This window comes from Leucoraja erinacea, chromosome 1, assembly GCF_028641065.1.
Source record: "Leucoraja erinacea ecotype New England chromosome 1, Leri_hhj_1, whole genome shotgun sequence".
In the NCBI taxonomy this organism is placed as follows: domain Eukaryota; kingdom Metazoa; phylum Chordata; class Chondrichthyes; order Rajiformes; family Rajidae; genus Leucoraja; species Leucoraja erinaceus.
The window spans coordinates 101,771,476-101,796,858 of NC_073377.1; the positions used below are offsets into that span (position 1 = coordinate 101,771,476).

General features: G+C 43.9%; 1 protein-coding gene across 1 annotated transcript in view; it reads right to left on the reverse strand.

Moving 5' to 3' along the window:
* The window catches only part of anxa3a (annexin A3a), a 66,584-nt gene extending 51,575 nt beyond the window's left edge, over positions 1–15,009 (reverse strand). The window contains 2 exon segments of the mRNA XM_055640289.1: positions 1,374–1,426; positions 14,791–15,009. Of these exon segments, the coding sequence (XP_055496264.1) occupies positions 1,374–1,388 (15 nt within the window). The 5' untranslated portion in view covers positions 1,389–1,426; positions 14,791–15,009.
* Positions 15,010–25,383: the final 10,374 nt, after the last annotated feature.

Sequence of the window (25,383 nt, forward strand, 5' to 3'; positions counted from 1 at the left end):
AATTCTACATAGAATTATAGTATTGTACAGCCGCAGAAGTCATTCACCCATTTACCAATGTATCAACTTCGCTAAACAAAAAACTGCTGTATTGAACCACCTCCCTCCTCTCACCAATCTTCCTTGTAAATCTTTAATTTTCCCATTTCTAATTTCTTATTTATTGTTCCGCTGCTGCCACTTTTTCTAGTCCTACCAATTACTGCATAATAGAAAATAAAATACTGGTTTCTTTCATTTTTTTGGTGATAATTTCTAATTTACACCCTTCAGTTACTGGTTCATTTATCCATTAAAATATTTTTACTCTTGTTTACCTTATAATTTTGAATCACTTCAACAGATGTTTCTCTTTAATCTCAGATTTTAATAAGAGCGCTATTTTTCTGGTGTCATTTTCCCCCCAAACATTTTCTGTCTACCATCAACCTTCCAATCCTCTCCATATGTCTAAAGTACAGTGCTTATTACAGGACCAAAGAATGTTAACTCTGCTTGTGAAGATTCTCCACAAATTTTCTATCCAAATCTCCCCCAGTCGCCCTTTGACTTCCACCTCATAAGACTACACAATTACAACAGAGACTACGGCAAACGGCAAAGTTAAGTTAAAGTAATTGGAATTAAATTCTAGCTCAGTATCGGTAAACCATAAAACTATTAGACTGTTGTAAAATCTATCTGGGTCACTAATGTTCTTCAGTTAAGGGACTCTGTTAACCATACCTGGTCTGGTCTAAATGCAAGTCTCAAACAATCAACTTGAGTGACTCATAATTGCCTGCTCAGTTAGAACAGAACAGACAGAAACTCACCACTTTAGCCCACATGGCCTGTGCTGAACGTCCATGATCCCATCTACCTGCACATGGTTGATACCTCTCTCTTACCTGCCTGTTCATGGCCCTAACTAAATAGCCCTTAAGACCACACAAGGTTAACCTTGTCAGGAATAACACATGGCATATGAAGCAGCTTCAACAAGAACTTTAATAAAATACTTTTTTTTTAAAGTATTTGGGTGCTTTGATTCCTGGTCTGGACAAAAAAACATTAACTAAACTGCTGTTGATCAGCAGATGGTCCATACAGCAAAAAGCCCAACATTGCTTGCCGTGACAACATCTGCAAGATAAGCATTTTAAAACATTTCAAGATTACCATCCAATATTGACATAATCTGACACCCAGCCACTGAAAATATACGTGAAGCCTTTTTCAGTGGCAAAAATATTCCTTTAAATTAAACTGTCGCAATTCAGACATCCCTATTCCAACAAGTAACCCATTTACACCCTTCAAGGGTACATTGTTTTGATCTTGAACCTTCCACCTTGCACAAACTTCCATGTTGAATTGAACTTCTAACTTACCCAAGGAGATGACATTTCTGCTTCACTTATGAATGTTGTCGAGGTTGAGAGCTCTACAAAACAAAAAAATATAAAGTGAGTTTGTTAGTCTGTAGAAAGCAATATGAAATATACACGCACACACATTATTGAAAATACCCCAGGTACACAAAAATGCTGGAGAAACTCAGCGGGTGCAACAGCATCTATGGAGCGAAGGAGATAGGCAACGTTTCGGGCCGAAACCCTTCTTCAGACTGATAGGGGGTGGGGGGTGGGGACGGGGAGAAGAAAGGAAAAAGGAGGAGGAGGGCTGAGGTAGGAAGGGAAGGAGACAGCAAGGGTTAATAGGATTGTGAGAAATCAACGTTCTTGCCACCAGGATGCAGACTCCCCAAATGGAATATGAGGTGCTGTTCCTCCAATTTCCGGTGTTGCTCACTCTGGCCATGGAGGAGGCCTAGGACAGAGAGGTCAGATACGGAATGGGAGGGGGAGTTGAAGTGCTGAGCCACCGGGAGGTCTGGTTGGTTAGTGCGGACCGAGCGGAGATGTTCGGCGAAACGATCGCCAAGCCTACGCTTGGTCTCACCGATATAGATCAGCTGACATCTAGTACAGCGATTGCAAAAGATGAGGTTGGAGGAGGTGCAGGTGAGCCTCTGCCACACCTGGAATGACTGCTTGGGTCCTTGAATGGAGTCGAGGGGGGAGGTGAAGCGACATGTGTAGCATCTCTTGCGGTTGCAAGGGAAAGTGCCCGGGGAAGGGGTGGAGCGGGAGGGAGGGAGTTGACAAGGGAGTTGCGGAGGGAGCGGTCTTTGCAGAAGGCAGACAGGGGGGGAGATGGGAAGATGTACCCCAAATTTGTACAAACCTTGGACTCACACACTGAGGCATGTGGCTTCAACGGTCAAGTCTAATAATCCCAACGAGCTTGACAAAATAAAACCCGGAGACTCAAATCCAAATATAATTACAGAAGCTATAGAATTTAAATTGTTAATAAATTGGAATTTGGAGGAGTGAATGCAAAAATGAATTTTATTACTGATGTCTATGAAAGCTACAAGATTGTTGTAAAATCTACATAATCACTCACATCCGTTAAGGGAAGGACACAAGGTTCCGCCATTGGATTGCCTCTAAATGCCTCCTGAAGTAGCTCAGTACACTAATCAGACATACCATTACCAAATACTATGTTCAAATTGGGCAGACAACTTGATCTAGGCTCAAAATTCAGTTTCAACAAAGTCAACTGCAGCCCAGTCACTATTACATAGTCTTTCTCTTAAACATCGGTGGACTCAGTCTGAATTGCAACACAATAGCCGGACATACTTATACTCACAGAACCTGAAATGATTCCGAAACTCAGAAATGACTCAATTATACTTTATTGTCACGTACGGTGAAATGCTTTGTTTTGCATACAACCTGTAAAATCATACAGCAGACCTCACCAAGGGCAGTACACAATAGTCGCCATGCTTTTGTTGATGACAAAGTCAGAAAAGTTCACCAAACAGTCCACCAGACAGAACCTTGTCTTACAAATCAATGTACCAGACTTCACCGTCGCAATCTCTGGGTAGTTTAATGCCACTGGCAGGCCAAATCCACCAGTGACAGCACAGTGGTAAACAGGTAAAACAGACAAATCCTTAATGTCATAAGGTCATAAGTGACAGGAGTATACTTAGGCCATTCGGCCCATCAAGTCTACTCCGCCATTCAATCATGGCCGATCTATCTCTCCCATCTAACTGCATTCTCCTGCCTTCACCCAATAATCTCTTACACCTGTACTAATCAAGAATCTATCTAACTCTGCCTTAAAAATATCCACTGACTTGGCCTCCACAGCCTTCTGTGGCAAAGAATTCCACAGATTCACCACCCTCTGACTAAATAAATTTCTCCTCATCTCCTTCGTAAAAGAACGTCCTTTAATTCTGAGGCTATGACCATCACTCCTAGATTCTCCCACTAGTGAAACATCATCTCCACATCCACTCTGTCCAAGCCTTTCACTATTCTGTATGTTTCAATGAGGTCCTCCTTCATTCTTCTAAACTCCAGCAAGTACAGGCCCAGTGCCGACAAACGTTCATCACAAGTTAACCCACTCATTCCTGGGATCATTCTTGTAAACCTCCTCTGGACCCTCTCCAGAGCCAGCACATCCTTCCACAGATATGGTGCCCAGAATTGCTCACAATATTCCAGAGCCTTACCATAGCCTTATAGAGCCAGATTTACATTCCTGGTTTTGTATACAAGCCCTCTTGAAATAAATGCTAGCTTTGCATTTGCTTTCTTTACTACCGATTCGACTTGCAGATTAACTTTTTGGGAATCCTGCACCAACACTCCCAAGTCCCTTTGCACCACTGATTTCTTTATTCTCTCCCCATTTAGAAAATAGTCTACGCCTTTATTCCTATTACCAAAATGCATGACTCCACACTTTGCTACACTATATTACATCGGTCACTTCTCTGCCCACTCTCACAACCTGTCCACGTCCTTCTGCAGAGTCCCTGCTTTCTCTACACTACCTACCCTTCCACCTATTTTCGTATCATCTGCAAACTAGGCCACAAAGCCTTCAATCCTCTCGTCCAAATCATTAATGTAGAAATATATTTATCTATCAATACTATTACTAAAACTCTCATCTTGACCACTTCAGGTCTGCGTTGTATTTAATTTTGCGCAAAAACGGCACCCTATATCGTTAGGATTTGTCCACCACCTCACATACCGTTCTCCTCTGCTCCAAGCGCACTACGTTTTGTTCCGATCAGTGGAATATTACAAAAGTTATGAAGGTTTAAAAAATCGTGAGATGAGCAGATTGGTCTTCTCGCCTGTCAATCATCAGGAACGTAATGCCCCTTCCAGCACCCGCTGTCCGGTGGAGAGAATAAAGCTGAAGTGGACTGCGAATGAGGGGCTGGGCTCTGCGAGCGAGGGCGGCAACCACGACGAAGACCCGGGTACCGATGTGTGCAGCCGGGGACGAGAGCTGGTGAGTGAGCCTGGAGCCGGTGAGTGCTGTCGGAGCTGGGGCCGGGAGCCACTAAGTCTACACACACCCCTCCACACCCCCCACACCCCCTCCTACCTCCACACCACCTCTTCCCCCCCACACCACCCGCTGCCCCCCACACCACAAGCTGTGAGTGACTGAACTGTGTGAGTGACTGAACTGTGAGTCCACAAGCAGTGACTGAGTGAACTGTGAGTCTTCAAGCCGTGGCTGAGTGAAATTTAATTGGACCAGCCACAAAAATCTCATGATTACAGGTCATCAGTTGGGCATCATCTAGTGAATGACACCTCCTAGCACCCCACAAAGTTTAAATCATCTACAAAATAGAAATCAGAAGCATGATTCAATGCTCCCCACCTGCCTGGATGAGTAGAACACTGATTCTCAAGAAGCTCAATAAATCCACAGCAAAGCAAGCAGCCTTGTGGATTAGCAGCCCATCAAACATCCTAAATATGTATTCCCACAACGCCCAGTGCACAGTGTGTACATCTATAATGTGCATCGCAGTTAATCATTAACACTACTTTAAATGCACCTCCCAAACCACAAGCCCAACCACAAAATATATCAGGGCAGCAGATCCATACAGTGGGTCCTGTATTACACTGACCTGGAAATATATCACTGGTCCTTCATTGTCACTGGGTCTAAATCCTGGAACTCCTTCCCAAACAACACACCAAGAGTACCCTTCACCAGAAGGGCTACGGCATTGGAAGAAGATGCTCACCACTGATCGAAGGTGATTAGGAACAGGCAAAAAATGATGGTCTCAACAGTGATGACCAAATCATGTCAATGAATTTAAAGTAAGTATTTACCCATTAGCACAGATCCTGCCATAGCATGGAGTAAACTCAGAAAGGACATCCAATTGGGATGGGGGCATCGGAGATGTCCTCATTCTTTAGGGAACGGGGGTTCTTCCCCTGTTCGACTATAGATGAGGCTCTCACCAGGGTCTCCTGTTTATCCCGTAGCTCAGCTCTCACTCCCCATCCCTCCACTCGTAACAAGAACAGAGTCCCCCTTGTCCTCACCTTCCACCCTACCAGCCGTCACAAAGAAAAGTTAATCCTCCGCCATTTTCGCCACCTCCAATGGGATCCCACCACTGGCCACATCTTCCCATCTCCTATGCTACAAGTTGCACATCTTGACAATGCCTCCAACTATTTTCCCAGCTGCTATGGGACCAATTACACTGGTAGATCATCAAAAATTGAACTGTACAGCACAGGAACAGGCCCTTCAGCCCACAATGTCAGGGGATATGGTGAGAAGGCAGGACCAGGGTACTGAATGTGATGATCAGCCATGATCACTGTGATTGAAGGGCTGAATGGCCTACTCCTTCACCTATTGTCAAATATAATGCTAAGTTAAAATAACCTCCACTGCTTGCACATGATACATATCACTCCATTCCCTGCATATCCATATGCCTACCTACAAGTCACAAATCCCACCATTCTATCTGCCTTCACAACCATTCTTGGCAGCGCATTCCAGGCACCCGCCCCTCTCTGTGCAAAAAGTCGTGCCCCGCACAACTCCTTTAATCTTTGTCCCTCTTACCTTAAACCTATGCCCTCTGGACTTTGAAATTTCCATCTTGCGAGAACATCGCATCCCCATCCCAGAAATATATCAAATGGTTTCCAAGCAGCCTTTGTAAGCCTTTATAAAAGGTGACAAATCCTGAAACATTAGAGCTGAAAACTTTCAGCAGGCGAGGACAATTTCCTGGCCAGAATAGTCACGGTTGCTGCCACCTTGCCATCATTAAAGTGTATACCTCACCTTTCACCCTCTAGCCTCTAACATTACACTGGACCCTTGACTGGTTGAGGTCACAACTCACAGCAAAACCACTCCCTGTCCCCATTATCATGATATCTCCATAAGAGACAAATGGAAGTGGTATCCAATCCAAAGCCCCCCTGATGCAGCTAACAGCAGCCATGATCAGGTACATTCAGACAGTCTTCCAGCCCATTCCCTCGAGAGCTGTGGTGGGAATGAACTTGAGGAACTGTGGATTGCACACATGTAATTTTCACAGTAAAAAAAAGTACAATTGGTATTACAGATCCAAACTTCGTTTGTAGAAAGGAACTGCAGATGCTGGTTTATACCAACGATAGATACAAAGAACTGGAATAACTCAGAGGGTTAGGCAGCATCTCTGGAGAAAAAGGATGGGTGATATTTTGGGTTGGGATTGAAGACCGGAAACATCACCCATCCTTCTTCTCCAGAGATGGTGCCTGACCTACTAAATTACTTCAGCACTTTGTTTCCATTTTCAAAACTTCATTTATTGTTTCTTCGGTTAAAATCTGCAAAGTTATCTTTCGGTTTGTTCTGCAGCTTTGCTGCAGCATTCGAGAGCTGAGAAGCAGTGAAGTTGTTTGGAATTAAGATACAAATCTCTGGGAAGATCTTAGGCTTATATGGAGTTTATCTGTCCAACAGCAAAGAACTTATGACCTTTGCTGGGGAGAGGCAGAAAAAAGCAGTAGCACTGGCCAGATCTTGAATCGATCAAACTGTTAGATATATCTCGGTTTCTTTTGAGACAGGATCGTCATGTTCTGGTTATCACTGAGATAGTTTCAGTCTGTGGTTAGACATTCCTTCAAGCACTCAAAGCTAAACATCATGCATTTGTTATAATTACAACGCAGAGCACATAGTAATCATTAACAATTCAGCTAATAGACAACAGCAGTATAATCAACTGGAGACCCAACTAAGATGGCCACAAATCAAAACTAATTCACTCAGTCTCTCATTTTCAAAAAGTAAGATAATAAAAAGGAAGAAATATATACATTTCAAACTTATGAGGCATTCAGATACAGCTGGAAACAACAATCTCCATACTTTATCCTCATTGCAAGTAATTCTGTAGTTTCTAAACAATATTCCTGAGAAATATCATTACTGACCTTAATGAGTGAATCAATGGGGGCGCTGCAATGGCGACAGCCCTGTCAGCAGCCCATTAGTTTTTTCAACTTTTTAAAAATTTTTAATTATGTTTTAAAGTATGTTTTTTTGTGTTTCTTTGTGTGTCTTGTGTGGGGGGTGGTGTGGGGGGGGGAGGGGGAAACCGCTTTGGTCGCCTCCTCCATGGAGAGGCGACTTTTTCCAGGTCGCCTCCCCCGTGGCCTAACAGCAAGGATCGGCGCGGCCTTTCCCGGAGACGCGCCCGGGGCTTCAGCGGCGGGCGCAGCGTGGACTCTCGGCGTGGAGCGGGTGAGCCCTCGCTGGGGCTCGCTGGAGGGGAGCGCTCCGTTTCGCTGGCCCGGGGCAGCCGGCAGCCTGAAGCCGCGCGCGGTCTGCACAGCTCCAGCTGGCGCGGCGTCTACAGCCCGGGATCCCTCATGGGGGACCCGGGGGAAGAAGAAGCCATCACTGCCGGCCCGCGGCCAACTTCTACCGCGGGCGCGGTGGCGACTTACCATCACCCCTGGAGGGGAGCTTCGACCGCCGGCCCTGCGGTCTGCGGTGCTTCTGGCTGCGGCGCGGCGCGGCGGGAACTTTAAACTTTAAATCTCGACCGCCGGCCTGCGGCCTACACCAACTTAAAGCCGCGGTCTCCGGTGGGGAAGAGCCGATCCTGGACTTACCTGGACTTGTACCTTGTCCTTTTACCATCTGGACGCCCGCAGCAACGGCTGCGGAGGGTTGAGGTCCCGACCACGGGGGAAATTGGAGGAGGACTGGCCAAATTGTGTGCCTTCCATCACAGTGATGAATGCTGTGGTGGATGTTTATGTTAAATTTTTATTGTGTTTTTGTGTGTGTTCTTTATCATTGTACCGCTGCTGACATATTCATTTCACTTGCACTTTATGTGCAATGTGACAAATAAACCGTATTGTATTGTATTGCATTGTATTGTAGAATGTGTAGGAAAGAACTGCAGATGCTGATTTACACTGAAGATAAACACATAATGCTGGATTTACTCAAGCATTTTGAGTGAATCAGAGTGGCATGTGATCAGATATCGGCTTGCCGACTTGTTTTGTTCCCACAGGTCTGAGAATAATGGCCCTCATTTGCATAAAAGTTGTGAGTTACACACACAGGCCAATTTTCAAACCTTCCATGGGAAACAACAAAATCATTGGGAATCTGCTGAATGAGTCAGTTGATAATCCAGGAAAGGGGAGAAGCAGGCAAGTGGTGGAGGAGCAGTTCACATAGACATGACTGTTTTATGGGACCAGAAGGAGTACTCTCACCTCAAGATAGAGGTGATAAAGACTTTCACCTGTCGCTTGAGATAGTTAAAGCAGCTCAAAAAAAACACACACAATTTTACTACAAAAATGTACAGTTTGTAGGTTTAAGTTGAAAAGGCAACCTTTTCCACTTGTGAAACAATCTGCCAGAGGAGGTAGTTTTTAACAGTATTTGAAATACCCTTGTATAAGTACGTGGACAGGATAAGACAGGATATGGGCCAAATGAAGGCAAATGGGACTACCTTAGATGGGGTAACTTGGACAACGTGAACAAGATGGGCCAAAGGGCCAGGTTCCATGCTGTATGGCTCTACACATGGGACAGGCTGCATGTGGGGAGCCTGTAGGCCTATCATATTTGCTATTGCAGGCCTTGACATCACCTATTTAAGATCATTTTGAGAGGGAGCATGAGAGGAGCTAAATGGGATTCTACTGCAGCATCCAATCCAATCAACGGTGGGAATTATCATCAATCAGGTTCCCAGAACTGATGCAAGGCACCAACATCCCACTTTTTAAGAAAAGCGGGAGAGAGAAAACAGGGTATTATAGACCAGTTAGCCTGACATCAGTGGTGGTCTGATGAAGGTCTGAACTATAGCACCATCAAATGTGCTAGAAGTGCACTGTCAGCCTATCTAAGACAGGCACCAAGGGAACCAGGCCATAGGGTCTCGTCCACTGTTGGCCAAATTAATGAGAGGTACCTTCTATTCAAAACCCCTAGACCTATATACCTAGATCTGGGATGTCAGCGTTGTCCTGACATACCTAAGGGATGGCCACCAGCCAGATCCCTTACTCTGAAAACAGCTACCCTGTATATGGCCATGCTGATGGCTTAGTCTTAGCATAAGGGTCCAGTCCTTTTACCTACTCAGACTGGAAAATATGGTCGAAACATCAGACCAAATAACATTCATCATTCAGGAGCTGGTAAAACAGAGTAGACCAGGAACTTCAGGACTCATTATGGAATTCTGGGAGTACCCTCCTGACCACCGTTATTTGTCATGACTCACCTTCTACAATGTATCAACACAACCTAATTCCCGAGGGAGACAAGAAGCAACGGGTGGGTCAGCCACAAAAAAGCCACTGGGTCAGGGTACCGAGTCAAACCATCTCTAGATGGCTCAAACAGGTATTGGGAGCTGCTGGAGTTGATACCAATATTTACACATCTCACTCCACCAGAGCAACATGCACGCCGGCGGCTAACAGTATGGATGTGCCATTGGACCTATCCTGGTAACAGCGGGGTGGTCCATGGAAAGAACTTTTCAAACATTCTACAACAAGCCAGTATAAAACCTGTTTTTCATTTGCAGAGAGAATTTTAGACGCTGCAAAAAATATATAATTTAAGCCCAGGGGAGCATTAATTTCTATGTTATTATTTTCAAATAATACCATTGTTGTTTTTCAAACAGATTCATGTTTGATTACGATAACATACTTCCTCCCTTGTATGACTTCGGCAGCGAGTGAAGTATGGGCTGTTACACGGTTTGAAATCACAGAGCTTTAAAATCTTCACGTAGTCACTCACGTGACTCCGAAGTAAAATAGTAAGATTAAACAAGAACTTACCAGTTTGAAGTTTGATCTGTATTTTATGAGCAGTTACGATGAGGGATTACGTGCCCTCCGCTCCCACCCTCAATTACAGAGATCAATTGGTATCTTAGTTCTCCTTATCTTTACTATGTTTATTTCAATTATTGTGTTTTCTGTGAATCCCCACCGCTGCTTTGAAGTATGTCGCGCATGCGTGCTGGACGGGATCTTCACGTAATCCCTCATTGTAACTCCTCATAAAATACAGATCAAACTTCAAACTGGTAAGTTCTCATTTAATCTTACTATTAGTGTGCAAAATTAGAACACATGGTATTGGGGGTAGAGTGCTGACACGGATAGAAAATTGGTTGGCAGACAGGAAACAAAGAGAAGGGATTAATGGCAGGCAGTGACTAGTGGGGTACTGCAAGGCTCGTTGTTGGGACCGCAGCTATTTACAATATAAATGAATAATTTAGATAAAGGGATAAAAAGTAGCATTAGCAAATTTGCAGATGACACAAAGCTGGATGGCAGTGTGAACTGTGAGTAGGATGCTATGAGGATGCAGGGTGACTTGGACAGGTTGGGTGAGTGGGCAGATGCATGGCAGATGCAGTGTAATGTGGATAAATGTGAGATTATCTACTTTGGTGCCAAGAACAGGAAGGCAGATTATTGGGAAAAGGGGAAGTACAACATGATCTGGGGGTCCTTGTTCATCAGTCACTGAAAGTAAGCATGCAGTGAAGACAGCTAATGGCATGTTGGACTTCATAACAAGAGAAGTTAAGGGCCTGTCCCACTTGGCGATTTTTTTCGGCGACTGTCGGCATCGTTGACTGACGTATCAGGTCACCGAAAAAGTCACGGCGTGATATGGCGTGACGCGGCGTAACGCGGCGTGACGATGTATTGACGGCCGTATCTCCTCAACTGTTGCATCATTTTTTTTGTCGCTGTTGGATTTTAAAATGTTCAAAATCTTTTGGCGTCCTGATACATCAGCCAATGACGCTGGCAGTTGCCGAAAAAATCGCCAATGGGGCAGGCCTTTTAAGTAGAAGAGCAGAGAAGTCCTTCTGCAGTTGTACAGGATCCTAGTGAGCCCACACCTGGAGCATTGTGTGTAGTTTTGGTCTCCAAATTTAAGGGAAAGACATTCCTGGCATTGAGTGAGTGCAGCATAGGTTCACCAGGTTAATTCCCGGGATGGAGGGACTGTCATATGTTGATAGGAGCAGCTGGGCTTGTATACACTGGAATTTAGAAGGATGAAAGGGATTCTTATTGAAACATACAAGATTATTAAGGGAATGGACATGCTTGAGGCAGGAAACATGTTCCCAATGTTGGGGTGGTCCAGAACCAGGGGCCACAGTTTAATATTAAGGAGTAGGCCATTTAGAACAGAAATGAGGAAAAACGTTTTCACTCAGAGAGTTGTGAATCTGTGGAAGTCTCTGCCTCAGAAGGCAGTGAAGGCCAATTCTCTGGATGCTTTCAAGAGAAGAGTTCGATAGAGCTCTTAAAGATAGTGGAGTCAAGGGATATGGGGAGAAGGCAGGAACAGGGTACTGATTGTGGATGATCAGCCATGATCACAGTGAATGGCGGTACTGGCTCGAAGGGCCGAATGACCTGCTCCTGCACCTATTGTCTATTGTCTATTCTCTATTGACCAAATAACAAGCTGGTTGTGAATTAACTGCAGCTAACTGCAGCGCCATACTGATGGGGAGCACCGATTCTTGCATTTGCATGTTACTTAGTGGTCATACAAGATTTTATCCCATCCCTTTCCTGTTTTTAAGCGGTTAAATAAAATGAAAATTTCCCATAAACTACCAAGAAAGAAAATAGCTGCGGTGATTGGCCACATGCTTTCCCTCAAAAAATGCGAGGTTGGTGTAACCGTGAAAATTTACTCCATTGTTTATACAAGAAAATTATGGTCATAAGTTTATAAGGTCTAATTGCATTCAGAAAACATAAATCAGATTAAACTATATCTTTGCCAAAGCATCCATAAGGCTTGTTGGAGAATGTGTGAGTTCATTGCATCATCTCGTTAATGTAGCCTATAGCTTCTTTCATGAAGAAGAATGCACAACAATGACGTGGCTTGCTTTGCTTTCTTGACAGCTTGAGAAAGTCTCTGGAAATTATGCATTAAAATTATTTAAATTCTGGGCCTGCTTTTGGAGAGGTGTTCCATTGCCCATCCACCACTCTGCCAAGTTAACTACTTAATTCTCCCCTGATATCTGACCTTGTGAGGTTAAATTGATGCCCTTAATTTCTAATCAAAAATATCATGCACAAATAATCTCTGTGTACCAGGAGGAAAGATGGGCCCAGCACTGCCCACTGGGAGATACATCCATCTTAATCCAACCTAACATGCTGATCTTTTGGTTTCCAATGATTTTCCATTGTTCTAATTAAATTGCAACATTTTTCTTCCACCAAATATTTGAGAGTTTCCAACAAGCTTTTCATTAGATACCTTATGAAACAGGTAGTGTGATCGTGTTGCACCTATTGATGTTGCCTTAGTTACAATTTCCAGAGATGGTGACCCTGAACACTGGTGCAATTATAAAGAAAGCACATCAGTACCTCTACTTACTGAGAAGATTACGGAGAGTCGGTATGTCAAGGAGCATTCTCTAACTTCTAGAGGTGCACAGTAGAGAGCATGCTGACTGGTTGCATCATGGTTTGGTTCGGCAACTTGAGCGCCCAGGAGCGGGAAAGACTTAAAAAAAGTAGTAAACACTGCCCAGTCCATCATCGGTTCTGACCTCCCTACCATCGAGAGGATCTACCGCAGTCGCTGTCTCAAAAAGGCTGGCAGCATCATCAAGGATCCACACCATCCTGGCCACACACTCATCTCCCCACTACCTTCAGGTAGAAGGTACAGGAGCCTGAAGACAGCACCGTCCAGGTTCAGACATAGCTACTTCCCCACAGCCATCAGGCTATTAAACTCAATTCAAACAAAACTCTGAACATTAATAGACCATTATCTGTTTAATTGCACTTTATCTGTTTATTTATTCATGTATATATATATATATATAATGATATATAGCCACACTGATCTGTTCTGTATTCATGCCTACTATATTCTGTTGTGCTGAAGCAAAGCAAGAATTTCATTGTCCTATCTGGGACACATGACAATAAACTCTCTTGAATCTTGAATATTGAATCTTGAATCCTTGTGATGCATTTGCAAGTTGCTTTTTCTTCATTAACTCTTCCATTTCTTTCAGGCGTACACAGATCTCCATTCTTTGAAGCAGCCTTAAGATTGTGTGAATTGCCAACTTGTCCGTTAATGGCCCTGTCCCACGGTACGAGTTCATTCCAAGAGCTCTCCCGAGTTTGCCCTGATTCAAACTCGGTAATGGCCGCTTGTCGGTACGCGGGGCATTCGTGGACATTATTTAACATGTTGAAAAATCTTCACGAGTCTTTCCGAGCTTACCTGCTGCGAGTCTTCCCGAGTACCTGCCGTTAGCGTTACAAGCCGCTAAAAGACGTCCCCGAGCTCTGACGTACCCGCTTGTTCATTCTCCGTGCTTACCACGAGTTTGATTTTTTTTTAAACTCGGGAGAGCTCTTGGAATGAACTCGTACCATGGGACAGGGCTATAAGTCTTCCATACAGTTAACATGAGGCAGAATCTTTGCATTTTCTCAGAACTTCCCATTTTTCTAATCCTGCACTTTTACTCAATTTCATTTCCTGGAAACTAACATCAGAGACAATTACTTTACTGTAAGTCTATTACCAATCAATTAAGAAGCAGAACTGGATGCATTCTATAACATATTAATCCCTGAGCATGTGCATTTTCATGCTCGATTTTAGCAACAGATGAAATCATCAAACAATATTCCCTATTGTTCCTACACATTTCTCAGACTGTATGTAGATCACATCACAGCTTTAGTAGGTGGCGTTACATCCACACTGTGCATGTTATTCCCTTTCCCACTTCTCATTTCTAACCATATTGATGTGGTCACAACAGAACCCCACAAAATCTCTTTACTTTCCAGTCCAAAAATGAATCCCTTTAAAACACTGTCACCCCAGCATTTCAATGTTTGACATACTCTCCTGAGCAAAGCTCTCAGTTATAAATAAAAAAAAACTCTCTGACTCCTGCATCCTCGACTCCTCACACCTAAATTATTTTCCGTGTAACTTGCTAGATATGTTGTTTTTATTTGTTGCCTAATTATTAATATTGAGTGCAATTACAATACAACATAAAGTTGCCTAAAAGCGCTTTATAAATAAAGTTATTATTATTATTATTATTATTATAAGTGGAAAAAAATGAATCAAGTAAAAAGAAACTGTTCACATACGTCAGTCAACATGTTGCCATGTAATGACATCGTTCAGTACTTACAGCAATCAGGGTTTAATACTGTTGTAACCTTGAGTTTACAATATACTCTTTTACCCCACCAACAAAGTAAAGTTAAATATTTTCTATATTATACATTTTTGATTTTTTACCTTAACCTTCGTGTGACCTTCCTCCTCGAATAAAGCAGAAATGCTCTTGTACTCAGGGAAGCGGTTTGCTCAGGGGCTCCTTTATATACTGTACATAATAACTGATCGGAAATGATGCAGTTTGGCCAGTGCAATCAGATTCTGCGGTTTTCCATGCAAAGCTACTGAATGGCTCGCCTTGGTCTAGAATTACAGGGTTATTCTACAGCCACACCACAAAGGAGGGATATTGGCCTCATCAGCATTTCCAGATGCTCCATAAAGTCTCCAGATCACATGCTTTCATGTAGTACAACGTGTAACTAAAGAAGGAATGGTTCTTTTAATGGCATTCTTTCTACTATAAAGACTAAAAATAACACAAAATCCCATTTTCCGTACACCTCAATTACATTTGACAAACATACATACATAATAATTTATTCCATGGAGCCACACTTAATCTATATGTTTAAACACACTTTAAGAGTTTACATCTACTGTATCTATCTATATAGTCTCCGTGTACACAGTAGCTCCATTGTTTGCATCGATCGCATGTCGGTCACAGTGCTCAGCAACTGTGGCTCTGAGTCCGAGCCCTTCACTGTGGAAACGGGGGTCAAACAGGGATGCATCATCACACCCACCTTGTTTGTCATTTTCTTTGCTGCCTTACTTCACCTCATTGGTGAAGAGCTGCCACAGGGGATCCCAATCCTCTACAGAACTGACGGTGGGCTCTTCAACCTTAATAGGTTGAAGGCCAAGAGCAAAGTCAGTAACACGGCCATCATGGAAATTTAGTATGCGGACGACTGCGCCATTGCAGCACACTCTGCCGAAGACCTCCAGGGCATCCTGAATGCCTTTGCCAAGGCATACAGAGCCATGGGCCTAGCTTTAAACATCAAGAAGACCCAGGTCGTACATCAACCTCCGCCCAACCAGCCGTCTACCCAGCCCACTATAAAAGTGGACGACACCACTCTTGAAAATGTTGACCACTTCCCCTACCTTGGCAGCATTCTTTCCTCAAAAGCTGACATCGACTCTGAGGTCAACCATTGCCTGGGTTGTGCCAGCGGAGCCTACGCCAGACTCAGGAAAAGAGTCTTTGAAGACCGAGACCTAAAGGCTCAAACAAAACTGCTGGTCTACAGAGCCAATGTCCTCCCCACCCTGTTGTATGGAGCCGAGTCATGGGCCACCTACAGCAGGCACCTGAGAGCCCTGGAACAATACCATCAAAGAAGCCAACATGACCAGCATCACCGCCACAATAATGCAGCACCAACTTCGATGGACTGGCCATGTCATCCGCATGTCCAACACACGTCTCCCTAAACAAATCCTGTACTCTCAACTGAAGGAAGGTTGGCGAGCCCCCGGCGGGCCAAAGAAATGCTTCAAGGACAACATCAAGAACAGTCTGAAGAAATTCCACATCACATCGAGCAACTGGAAGCACATTGCACTGGACAGGCGCTCCTGGAGGAAATCCGTGCAGGAAGGAGCTGCACGTCATGAAAAGGAACTACGCCGTGTTGCAGAGACAAAGCGGCAGCCCCGTAAGGAGAGAGAGAAGGGGCCTCGTCAACTACCAATCACCGCCAGTCTCCACTGCCCACATTGCACCAAGGTGTGTGGATCGGGGATCGGCATGTAGAGACATCTGCAGACCCACAAGTAGACAACCCTATGGAGAGGAGAGGACAGTCATACTCGTTTCAAGTGACTGCCGATGAGTCTCTGTGTACACTGTGTACATTGTTCCTGTCTAATTTCTAATTTTTCTGAATTCTAATCCTAACTTTCCTGCCAAATATTAAATAGTTTGCTGTTTTAACTTTAAATGTTCTCCTGCAAATTCATAAAAATTTGCAAACATGGAAGATTTTCTCTCAAACTGCACTTTTCAAGTTCAAGTTCAAGTTCAAGTTCATGTTCAAGTGAGTTTATTGTCATGTTTCCCTGTATAGGACAATGAAATTCTTGCATTGCTTAAGCACACAGAAAATAGTAGGCATTTACTACAAAACAGATACATGTGTCCATATACCATGATATAAATATATACACACATGAATAAATAAACTGATAAAGTGCAAATAGCATAAAGTGGTTATTAATAATCAGAGTTTTGTTCGAGCCTTTTATTAAAATGCCAAGAAATTGTTACATTTTGGAGTAAATTTTCCTTGTGTCAAGTTTAAATTAGAAAACTACGATAGAAAAAGGTTTTGTTTATTTTTAGCTTCAGCTTTCCTGATGTCCGAAACTGCTTGTAACTGAATAGTTTTGGAATAAAGCTTCATAAATCAAGAAAGATTTTCATCGTGATCGTTGAGGTTCTGCAAATAAAATGGTTGATTTCTTCCATTTGTATTTGGAATAATCGTGAGGAAAAAGCAGATGTAAATGCATTAATCAGCTTAGCATTTGCGCAAACAAACTGCAGAGGTTCTTTACCTGAACATTTTGGATCAAATATCTATCTAGGGTACCATGGTTTTTCTTTGTACAGTTCTCAGAAAAGGGTGTCAGTCTCAGGGGTATGGTGTTGGGAGTGTAAATGATGTGGCCTGCCCAGTGGATTCTGTGGAGTAGCCAGGGCCTTAACACATGGGTAGTTGGCCTGACGCTTGTGTTCAGGCCCTGTCAGTATCCTCTCCATGGATACGATACTGACATTATACTGCCTTATTCTTCCACTGAATTTGGAGAATCTTGCAGAGGCAGCATTAGTGGTATCTTCCCAGTGTCTTGAGATACCTGCTGCAGATAGCGTTCGTCTCAGGAGCATGCTAGTTGATCTCAATGGAATCAATGAAGCAGGCTGAATAAAAATGAATAGGTCAGGTTTAACCACCCTGTACTGGTTATGCAAAGTTATTGAGGAGCAATTCAGTTTCTATTTGCAGAGTGCACACAGATGAGATGAACATTTTTGAATTTGAAGTTTTAAAAATTCTGCAGTTAGAATTGAGATTGATGCATTGACATGCACAATCGATACAGCCACTTATTTCCATACTGATTCAAAAATGCAAAATCAATTAAAAATAACGAATCAGAACAGGAATTGCATTGTTAGAGACAGAAAGAAAGAGCTTATCTTCCAACAGTAACTTCCATTTCCCTAATTGGAAGCAAACCACTTCAAGCACATTGTGCTGAGGTCGTATACCTTAAAATAATTCATTTCCATGGTTGAAATGTACAAATGAGAACAACCAAGTTCCCCTTTTCACAATCCAAACATTTGACCCAAGTCTAGAACTGCTGAGCAACTAAACTAGCAACTACTATGTACCTGTTGCATTGTGTGTGATTAAGCTCACAGCCTAGCACATATGGCACTTGGACACAATTAATTTCACATATTATTCAGATTTCAACGGGAAGCTTTGAAATTCTCACACATTAACTAGAGCTGCACAACTATTGACTATTTAGAGCAGTCACGTTGGATTTTGATTCCTCACTCAAACCTTATGCCCATCATGTTTCCCTATGCTGTAAGGTCAAAGACCTTCTCCTGGTTCAAGCTGACCAAGTAAATGCCCATCGCTGTCCCATACAAAGGCAACTGAGTAGCAGAAGACGGACAGAGATTATGTTGCTGGGTAGAGTGCGGTTCTGATCCAAGTGGATTACTAGCTCCATCGCAGAATTGACTCAACCGGTGATGATCTTGTAATTTACATTATGCAATTAGATGGATCTCCGTTTTTTGATATTTTACCTCTCTCCCTTTTGTGTGTACCTGCAGGCTATGAGACCTTCATTTGCAGTTGGGCAAGCTTCCCTTTGTTCTCTGTTTTCTTCGATGCCTTTTGCTAGGTCTGCCTGTAAGGATATGGGCATAACAAAATAATGATCCCAGCAGTAGAGATGTTAAACTCAAGGCCACCTTATTCGTGGTCAACTGTCGCTCCACAGAATGGTGACCATATGCAATGACACTGCACCAATCCGGGGCACCAGAGAGGGCTGCAGCAAAACTGAGGCCATATTATTTGGTAAATGATCTGACGAATTCTTTGGCTCTTAACCAGAAAGTGGAAGATATTGGGAATATAGGGCCAGGACAAGAACTAGATGGAGCAGATAGCCAGGGTGAAGCCAACAATGGAATTGTGGTAGCAACACTAAGGTTTGTTCATGCATTTGCTCACGAGGAGTGATGTCGCTGGTAGTGCCGTCATCCATTGGCCATTCCCAATTAATCTGAGATGATAGTTTAGAGTCAATCTCATTAATGGATTTGATGTTACATGGAGCTGAACCAGTAAAGATGTTAGGCTTCCTATACTGAAAATAATTCTTAAAACAGTCAGGTAGCCTTCTGGTTACTAATATTGGGACTAGGTCTACTTTATTAATTCCAGATGTATTTTAAATAATTTACATACTCCAGGTATGGCATGATGAACTTGAATCTGTAGAGTCATCTAGCATGGATTCAGGTCCTTGAGCCCAACTAGTCCATGCCAACCAAGATACTCCATCAAAGCTAGTCCCATTTGCCCGCATTCAGTCCATAACAATTTAAACCTTGCCTGTCCATGTACTTGTCCAAGTGCCTTTAACATATTGTTATTGTACTTGCCTCAACTATGTCTTCTGGCAACTTGTTCCACCATCCTCAGAGTGAACCATATACCCACCACCTTCTGAGTAAATTGAACCCATGTCTCTGGACAAATGATATAGAAGTTTCAATAGACAATAGGTGCAGGAGTAGGCCATTCGGCCCTTAGAGTCAGCACCGCCATTCAATGTGATCATGGCTGATCATCCACAATCAGTACCCCATTCCTGCCTTCTCTCCATATTCCCTGACTCCGCTATCTTTAAGAGCCATATCTAGCTCTCTCTTGAAAGTATCCAGAGAACTGGCCTCCACTGCCCTCTGAGGCAGAGAATTCCACAGACTCACAACTCTCTGTGTGAAAAAGTGTTTCCTCATCTCCGTTCTAAATGCCTTACCCCTTATTCTTAAACTGTGGCCCCTGGTTCTGGACTCCCCCAACATGGGGAACATGTTTCCTGCCTCTAGCGTGTCCAAACTCTTAATAATCTTATATGTTTCAATAAGATCCCGGGGTGGGAGATTGTAACCTTCACGTGGTCTGTCCTGTTTCAACAAATGCAATCAACCCAGCGTACACAATCAAATAAGATCAAATAGAACAAGTTGTCCTACAACTTTGGGCTGTGCACGCCATATGCAAGAAGAAGAGTAAGGTCCCCTCTCTTTTTCTAAATTCCAGAGTGTACAAGCCCAGCCGTTCCATTCTCTCAGCATATGACAGTCCCGCCATCCCGGGAATTAACCTTGTGAACCTACGCTGCACTTCCTCAATAGCAAGAATGTCCTTCCTCAAATTAGGGGACCAAAACTGCACACAATACTTCTGTCAGCCCAGTAGTTATCAGACGTGAGGTGTTTGTGGTGTTATAGTGGGTAACTAATGAAGGTGGGGCCCAATTCTAGCTCCTACACAGCAGCAGAGACCTATTCCACTTTAACTGGAGATTGAGAGTCACTCATTTCCACAGAGATGCAACGTACAAATCTCCAGAGAAAGGAAGAACGATATATCTGGCATCTTAATAGCTGCCTGCGTGTGTAGCCTCATTGAGTTAGGGGTGGAACCCCAATGTACAAAGGGCAAGGACTATTTGTTTTATCATCCCCTGGCATTGCAAAGGATGGATCTGCTGATGTGTATAGGAAAGAACTGCAGATACTGGTTTAAATCGAAGATAGACACAAAATGCTGGAGTGATTCAGCGGGACAGGCAGCATCTCTGGAGGGAAGGAATGGGAGACGTTTTGGGTCGAGACCCTTTTTCAGAGGGTCTCGACCCGAAACATCACCCATTCCTTCTCTCCAGAGATGCTGCCTGTCCCGCTGAGTTACTCCAGCATTTTGTGTCTATGGACCTGATGATAGCTTGGTTGCGCCACTCAGTTGGGCAATGCCTTCCTACTTGCTCCTCATCACAAATTATGTGCAGAAAAATACCTTTAGAGTAGCAATCCAACAAGCAGCAATCTGCCTCAAAAGCCTATGTAAAAGGCATGATTAGTAAGTTTGGAAATTACATTAAAATGGGTGGTATTGTAGACAGTGAAGGTGGTTACCAAGAATGACAGTGGGACCTTGGTCAGCTAGGCAAGTGGGGGGGTCAAAGAATGGCAAATGGACCCACTCATGAGTGTGAGATGTTGCTTTTTGGGAAGTCAAACCAGGCAGGACAATCACCGTGAATGGTTGGACCCTGGGGAGTGTTGTAGAGCAGAGGGATCTAGGAATGGATCTATATTATTCGCTGAAAGTGGTAAAAAACACTTTTGGCATGCTGGCCTTCAGGAAAGGATTTGAGTATAGAAGTTGGGATGTTATGTTTCAGTTGTACAGGTTGTTGGTGAGGATGGTCTTTCAGTTTTGGTCACCTGCTCGGGGAAGGATGCCATTAAACTGGAAAGAGTGCAAAGAGGATTTATGATTTTGCCAGGATTTACCAACCTGTGCTTCAGAAAGAGGTTGGCCAAGCTAGGACTTTAATCCTTGGAAAGCAGGAGACTGAGGGGTCATCTTACAGAGCTGTATAAAATCACGAAAGGAATAGACAGAGTGAATGCACAGTCTTTTCCCCATGGTAGGGGAATCACAAATTTGAGGGCATTGGTTTAAGGTGAGAGAGGAAAAGGAGAAATAGGAACCTGAAGTGCAATTTTTTTACATATTTGGAACGTGCAGCTAGAGGAAGTAGTTGAGGCAGATGCAATAACACAATTTAAAGGACATTTGAACGGGTGCATGGAGGGGAATGTTTAAGAGAGATATGGGCCAAATGCAGGCAAATGGGACTAGCTTAGATGGGGCATCTTGGTCAGCATGGAAAAGTTGGGAGCGAGGGGCCTATTTCTGTGCTGTATGTCTGTAATTTTATGGGAAAAGTTAATGGTAGAAGTCTGTCAGACTCATTTGGCGGAAAGCCTCATCACCAGGGCCCTTAAGCAAGCACCAAACCTGGCGGTGAGGTGCCCTCTCTACTGGATCCATCATGCACTGCCACTGCTTGCCGCCTTGCTGGGAGATAGGACCATCGTCCATTTCCTTCTCAAATGGGTGGTTGCCGAGCTTTATCCCAAACAGCTGTGTGGAGAAGAGCTCTGTGCTCTGAGAGCTGTTCCCAAGGACACACACTGAGACAAACACCATCTGCTCTGGACGGTTATCAGCTTGATGAGAGACACACTCAGTTGTGCCTGAAACTCACACAGAGCTGCTTATGCCCAAATACTGTAAACTGGTGTGTTCCCTGGCCCCAACCACACACTGGGGAACTCACTGACCCACCAAGGGACCCTCCAAAGACGCAAGGTCTGTAGGTTAATTGGCTGTGGTACAAATTGTAAATTGTCGCTAGTGTGTGCTAATGTAATGGGGACCTTAGGTTGGTGTGGACTTGTTGGGCCCCAGGTGGGCCAAGGGGCCTGTTTCTGCGCTCTCTCTCTCTCTCTCGCTCTCGCTCTCTCTCTCTCTCTCTCTCTCTCTCTCTTTTTTTTTTCTTTTTCAAAGACTTTATTCAACACATCAAATAATACAACAGATCAAGTCATACACAAAATGAACTTACATTATATCGTGTCATTATAGTACAACATTACAATCATTATTCACAATACTCTCAACCCCACGCGGTGACCAGCGCCCACGGAATACCTCCAAAGTCCCCGTGAGCACCGCATGTTCCCTCTCCAGGGACACACGTGCACGGACATAGGCCCGAAAGAGGGGCAAGCAGCCGACTCTTGCCTGACCATCCATCGCCTGCTGCTTGGACCCGCGTGTGTGTGTCTCTCTCTCTCTCTCTCTCTCTCTCTCTCTCTCTCTCTCTCTCTCTCTCTCTCTCTCTCTCTCTCTGAAAAGACAATATAGAAAATATATAACAGAACAAATTATGTTATTTTGATAATATAAAAACCAAACTGTGAATAGTGACAGATGAAGTGTGCAGGTGGTAAATTTCATGCTTCATGAGGTGAACGACAACCTGGCCAGATGATGTGTATGAAGGATCTGGAGATGCCGGTTTAAAGACACAAAAAGCTGGAGTAACTCAGCGGGTCAGGCAACATTTCTGGAGAAAAGGAATAGGTAATGTTTTCTGTCGAGAATCTTCTTCAGACCGAGAGTCAGGGGAAAGGGAAACAAGAGATATAGGTGATGATATAGAGAATCACGGAGGGGGTGCAGCTGTTGAAGATGTTGCAGAACTCTCGTCGGAAAGAGGAGGAGAACTTCTTCAATGTTGGCATATCTTGAAGAGATTCATCAGCGGAGCAAACAAAATGTGTAGGAAGGAACTGCAGATGCTGGTTTAAACTGAAGATATAAAAAGCTAGAGTAACTCAACGGGTCGGGCAGCATCTCGAGAGAAAAGGAATAGGTAATGTTTCAGATCGAGACCCTTCTTCAGACTGAGAGTCAGGGGAAAGAGAGATCTAGATGGTGGTGGCTGTTTAGTGTAGTTTACAGATACAGCCCACCAAGTCTTCAATCATCTATTCACGCTAGTTCCAGCTTATCCCACATTCATCTACGTACAAAATAAGGGCAATTTACAGAAGCCAATCAATCTGCAAACCTGCACATCATTGAATTGTGGAAGGAAACCGGAGCATGCGGAGAAGACGTGGTTAGAGGCAGCAGCTTACCGCTGCGCCACTGTGCCTGTTCTGAAGCATAATCTTTTAGTAGCACAGTTGAGATGTTCTAAACCGGTATCTCAGTTGCTTCTTTATATCAAGAGAAGTGAATTAAATTACCAGAAGTCCAACTGCTGTGAGACTCAGCAAGAAGCACAAATGGATCACCCACCTGGCACCTCTGGAGAGGATTGGTGCAAACATGACAAGCATTCCCTTCAGTCAGTGCAATGATGGCCGATTCTCTTCCCTGGTTACGATGGAATAAAGTTTGCTTCACTTTACTGGGTAGCACAGCTGGTAGAGCTGCTGCCTCACACGCGATCCTGACCTTGACTGTATGGAGTTGACATCTTCTCCCTCTGACTGTGTTGGTTTTCTCTGGGTACTTCGCTTTCATCCCACATCACAAAGATGTGCAGGTTTGTAGGTTAATTGGCCTCTGTAAATTTCCCCAAATGTGTAGGGAGCAGATGAAGAAGAGGGATAATTAATTATAGATCTATTGTGAATAGACGATCGATGGTCAGTGTGGACTCGATGGGCCGAAGGGCCTGTTTCCATGCTGTATCTTTAAACCATACTGAACCCACATAGAACTCACGTAGAAATAGCTTTATGGAGCAAGATGCTCTTTCTCAACTACCTCCAACAAAATTCTGAAACCATTTACAAGGGCCGGACTATGGCATAGTTCAATCACAAGATCATTCCCCGTTGTTATCTGAACAGTTAAAGATTCAACATATTTTGAAATGAATTTTATTGTCATTTGGTTTATTTGTCATTGGGGTAAACAAGCTGTAAAAGCTGTAATGGAAACAGAAACTGCTGAGAAAAACTCGGTATGTCTGGCAGTATTTGTGGAAAGAGAAACTGAGAAGAGCCTTTGACCTGAAACATTAACTCTGTTTCACTTTCCACAACTGCTGCCCAACATGTTGAGTGTTTCCAGTATTTTTCATTTCTATTTCAGAATTCCAGTTTCTGTAGTTTTTTGATGATTTTCAAAAACATTTGTGATGTTGATGTTAGCTGCTGTTGTATAGTGTATGTGTTTTTAATAGCATTCTTTTTCTATATAATATAATTGCAAAAGTCAAGTCGTCAACTTTATTTGTTACATACACATACGAGATGTACAGTGAAATGATAGTGGCAATGCTTGTGGGATTGTGCAAAACAACAGAACAGAACCAGTATTTACATTAAAAAAAAAAGACACAACACTATTTACGCCCTGGTGAGATCAGAGTTTACAGTCCTGACGGCCTGTGGAGAGAAACCCTGTCTCATCCTCTCTGTTTTCACAGCGTGATAGTGGAGGCGCTTGCCTGATCTTAGCAGCTGGAACAATCCGTTGCTGGGGTGGTAGGGGCCCTTCATGATCTTGCTGGCTCTGGATCTGCACCTCCTGGTGTATAGGGTCCTGCAAGGAGGGGGGTGGGGGGGGGGGGGGGGGGGGGGGGGGGGGGGGGGGGGGGGGGGGGGGGGGGGGAGTGTAGTTCCAGTGGTGCATTCAGCCAAACGCACTACTCTCTGCAGAGCCTTCCTGTCCTGGGCAGAGCTGTTGCCAAACCAGGCAGAGATGTTTCTGGTCAGGATACTTTCTACAGCCCCAGAGTAGAAGGATTGAAGGATCCTCAGAGAGACTCTGAATTTCCTCAGCTGCCTGAGGTGGTAAAGGCGCTGCCTTGCCTTACTCACCAGTGCGGCAGTGTGTGTTGTCCATGTCAGATCCTCTATGATGTGGACTGCCAGGTATTTAAAGTTGCTCACCCTATCCACAGTGGCCCCATTAATCCCCAGTGGCGTGTACATCCTTGGTTGTCGTGCCCTTCTAAAGTCCACAATCAGCTCCTTAGTTTGTGTGACATTCAAGA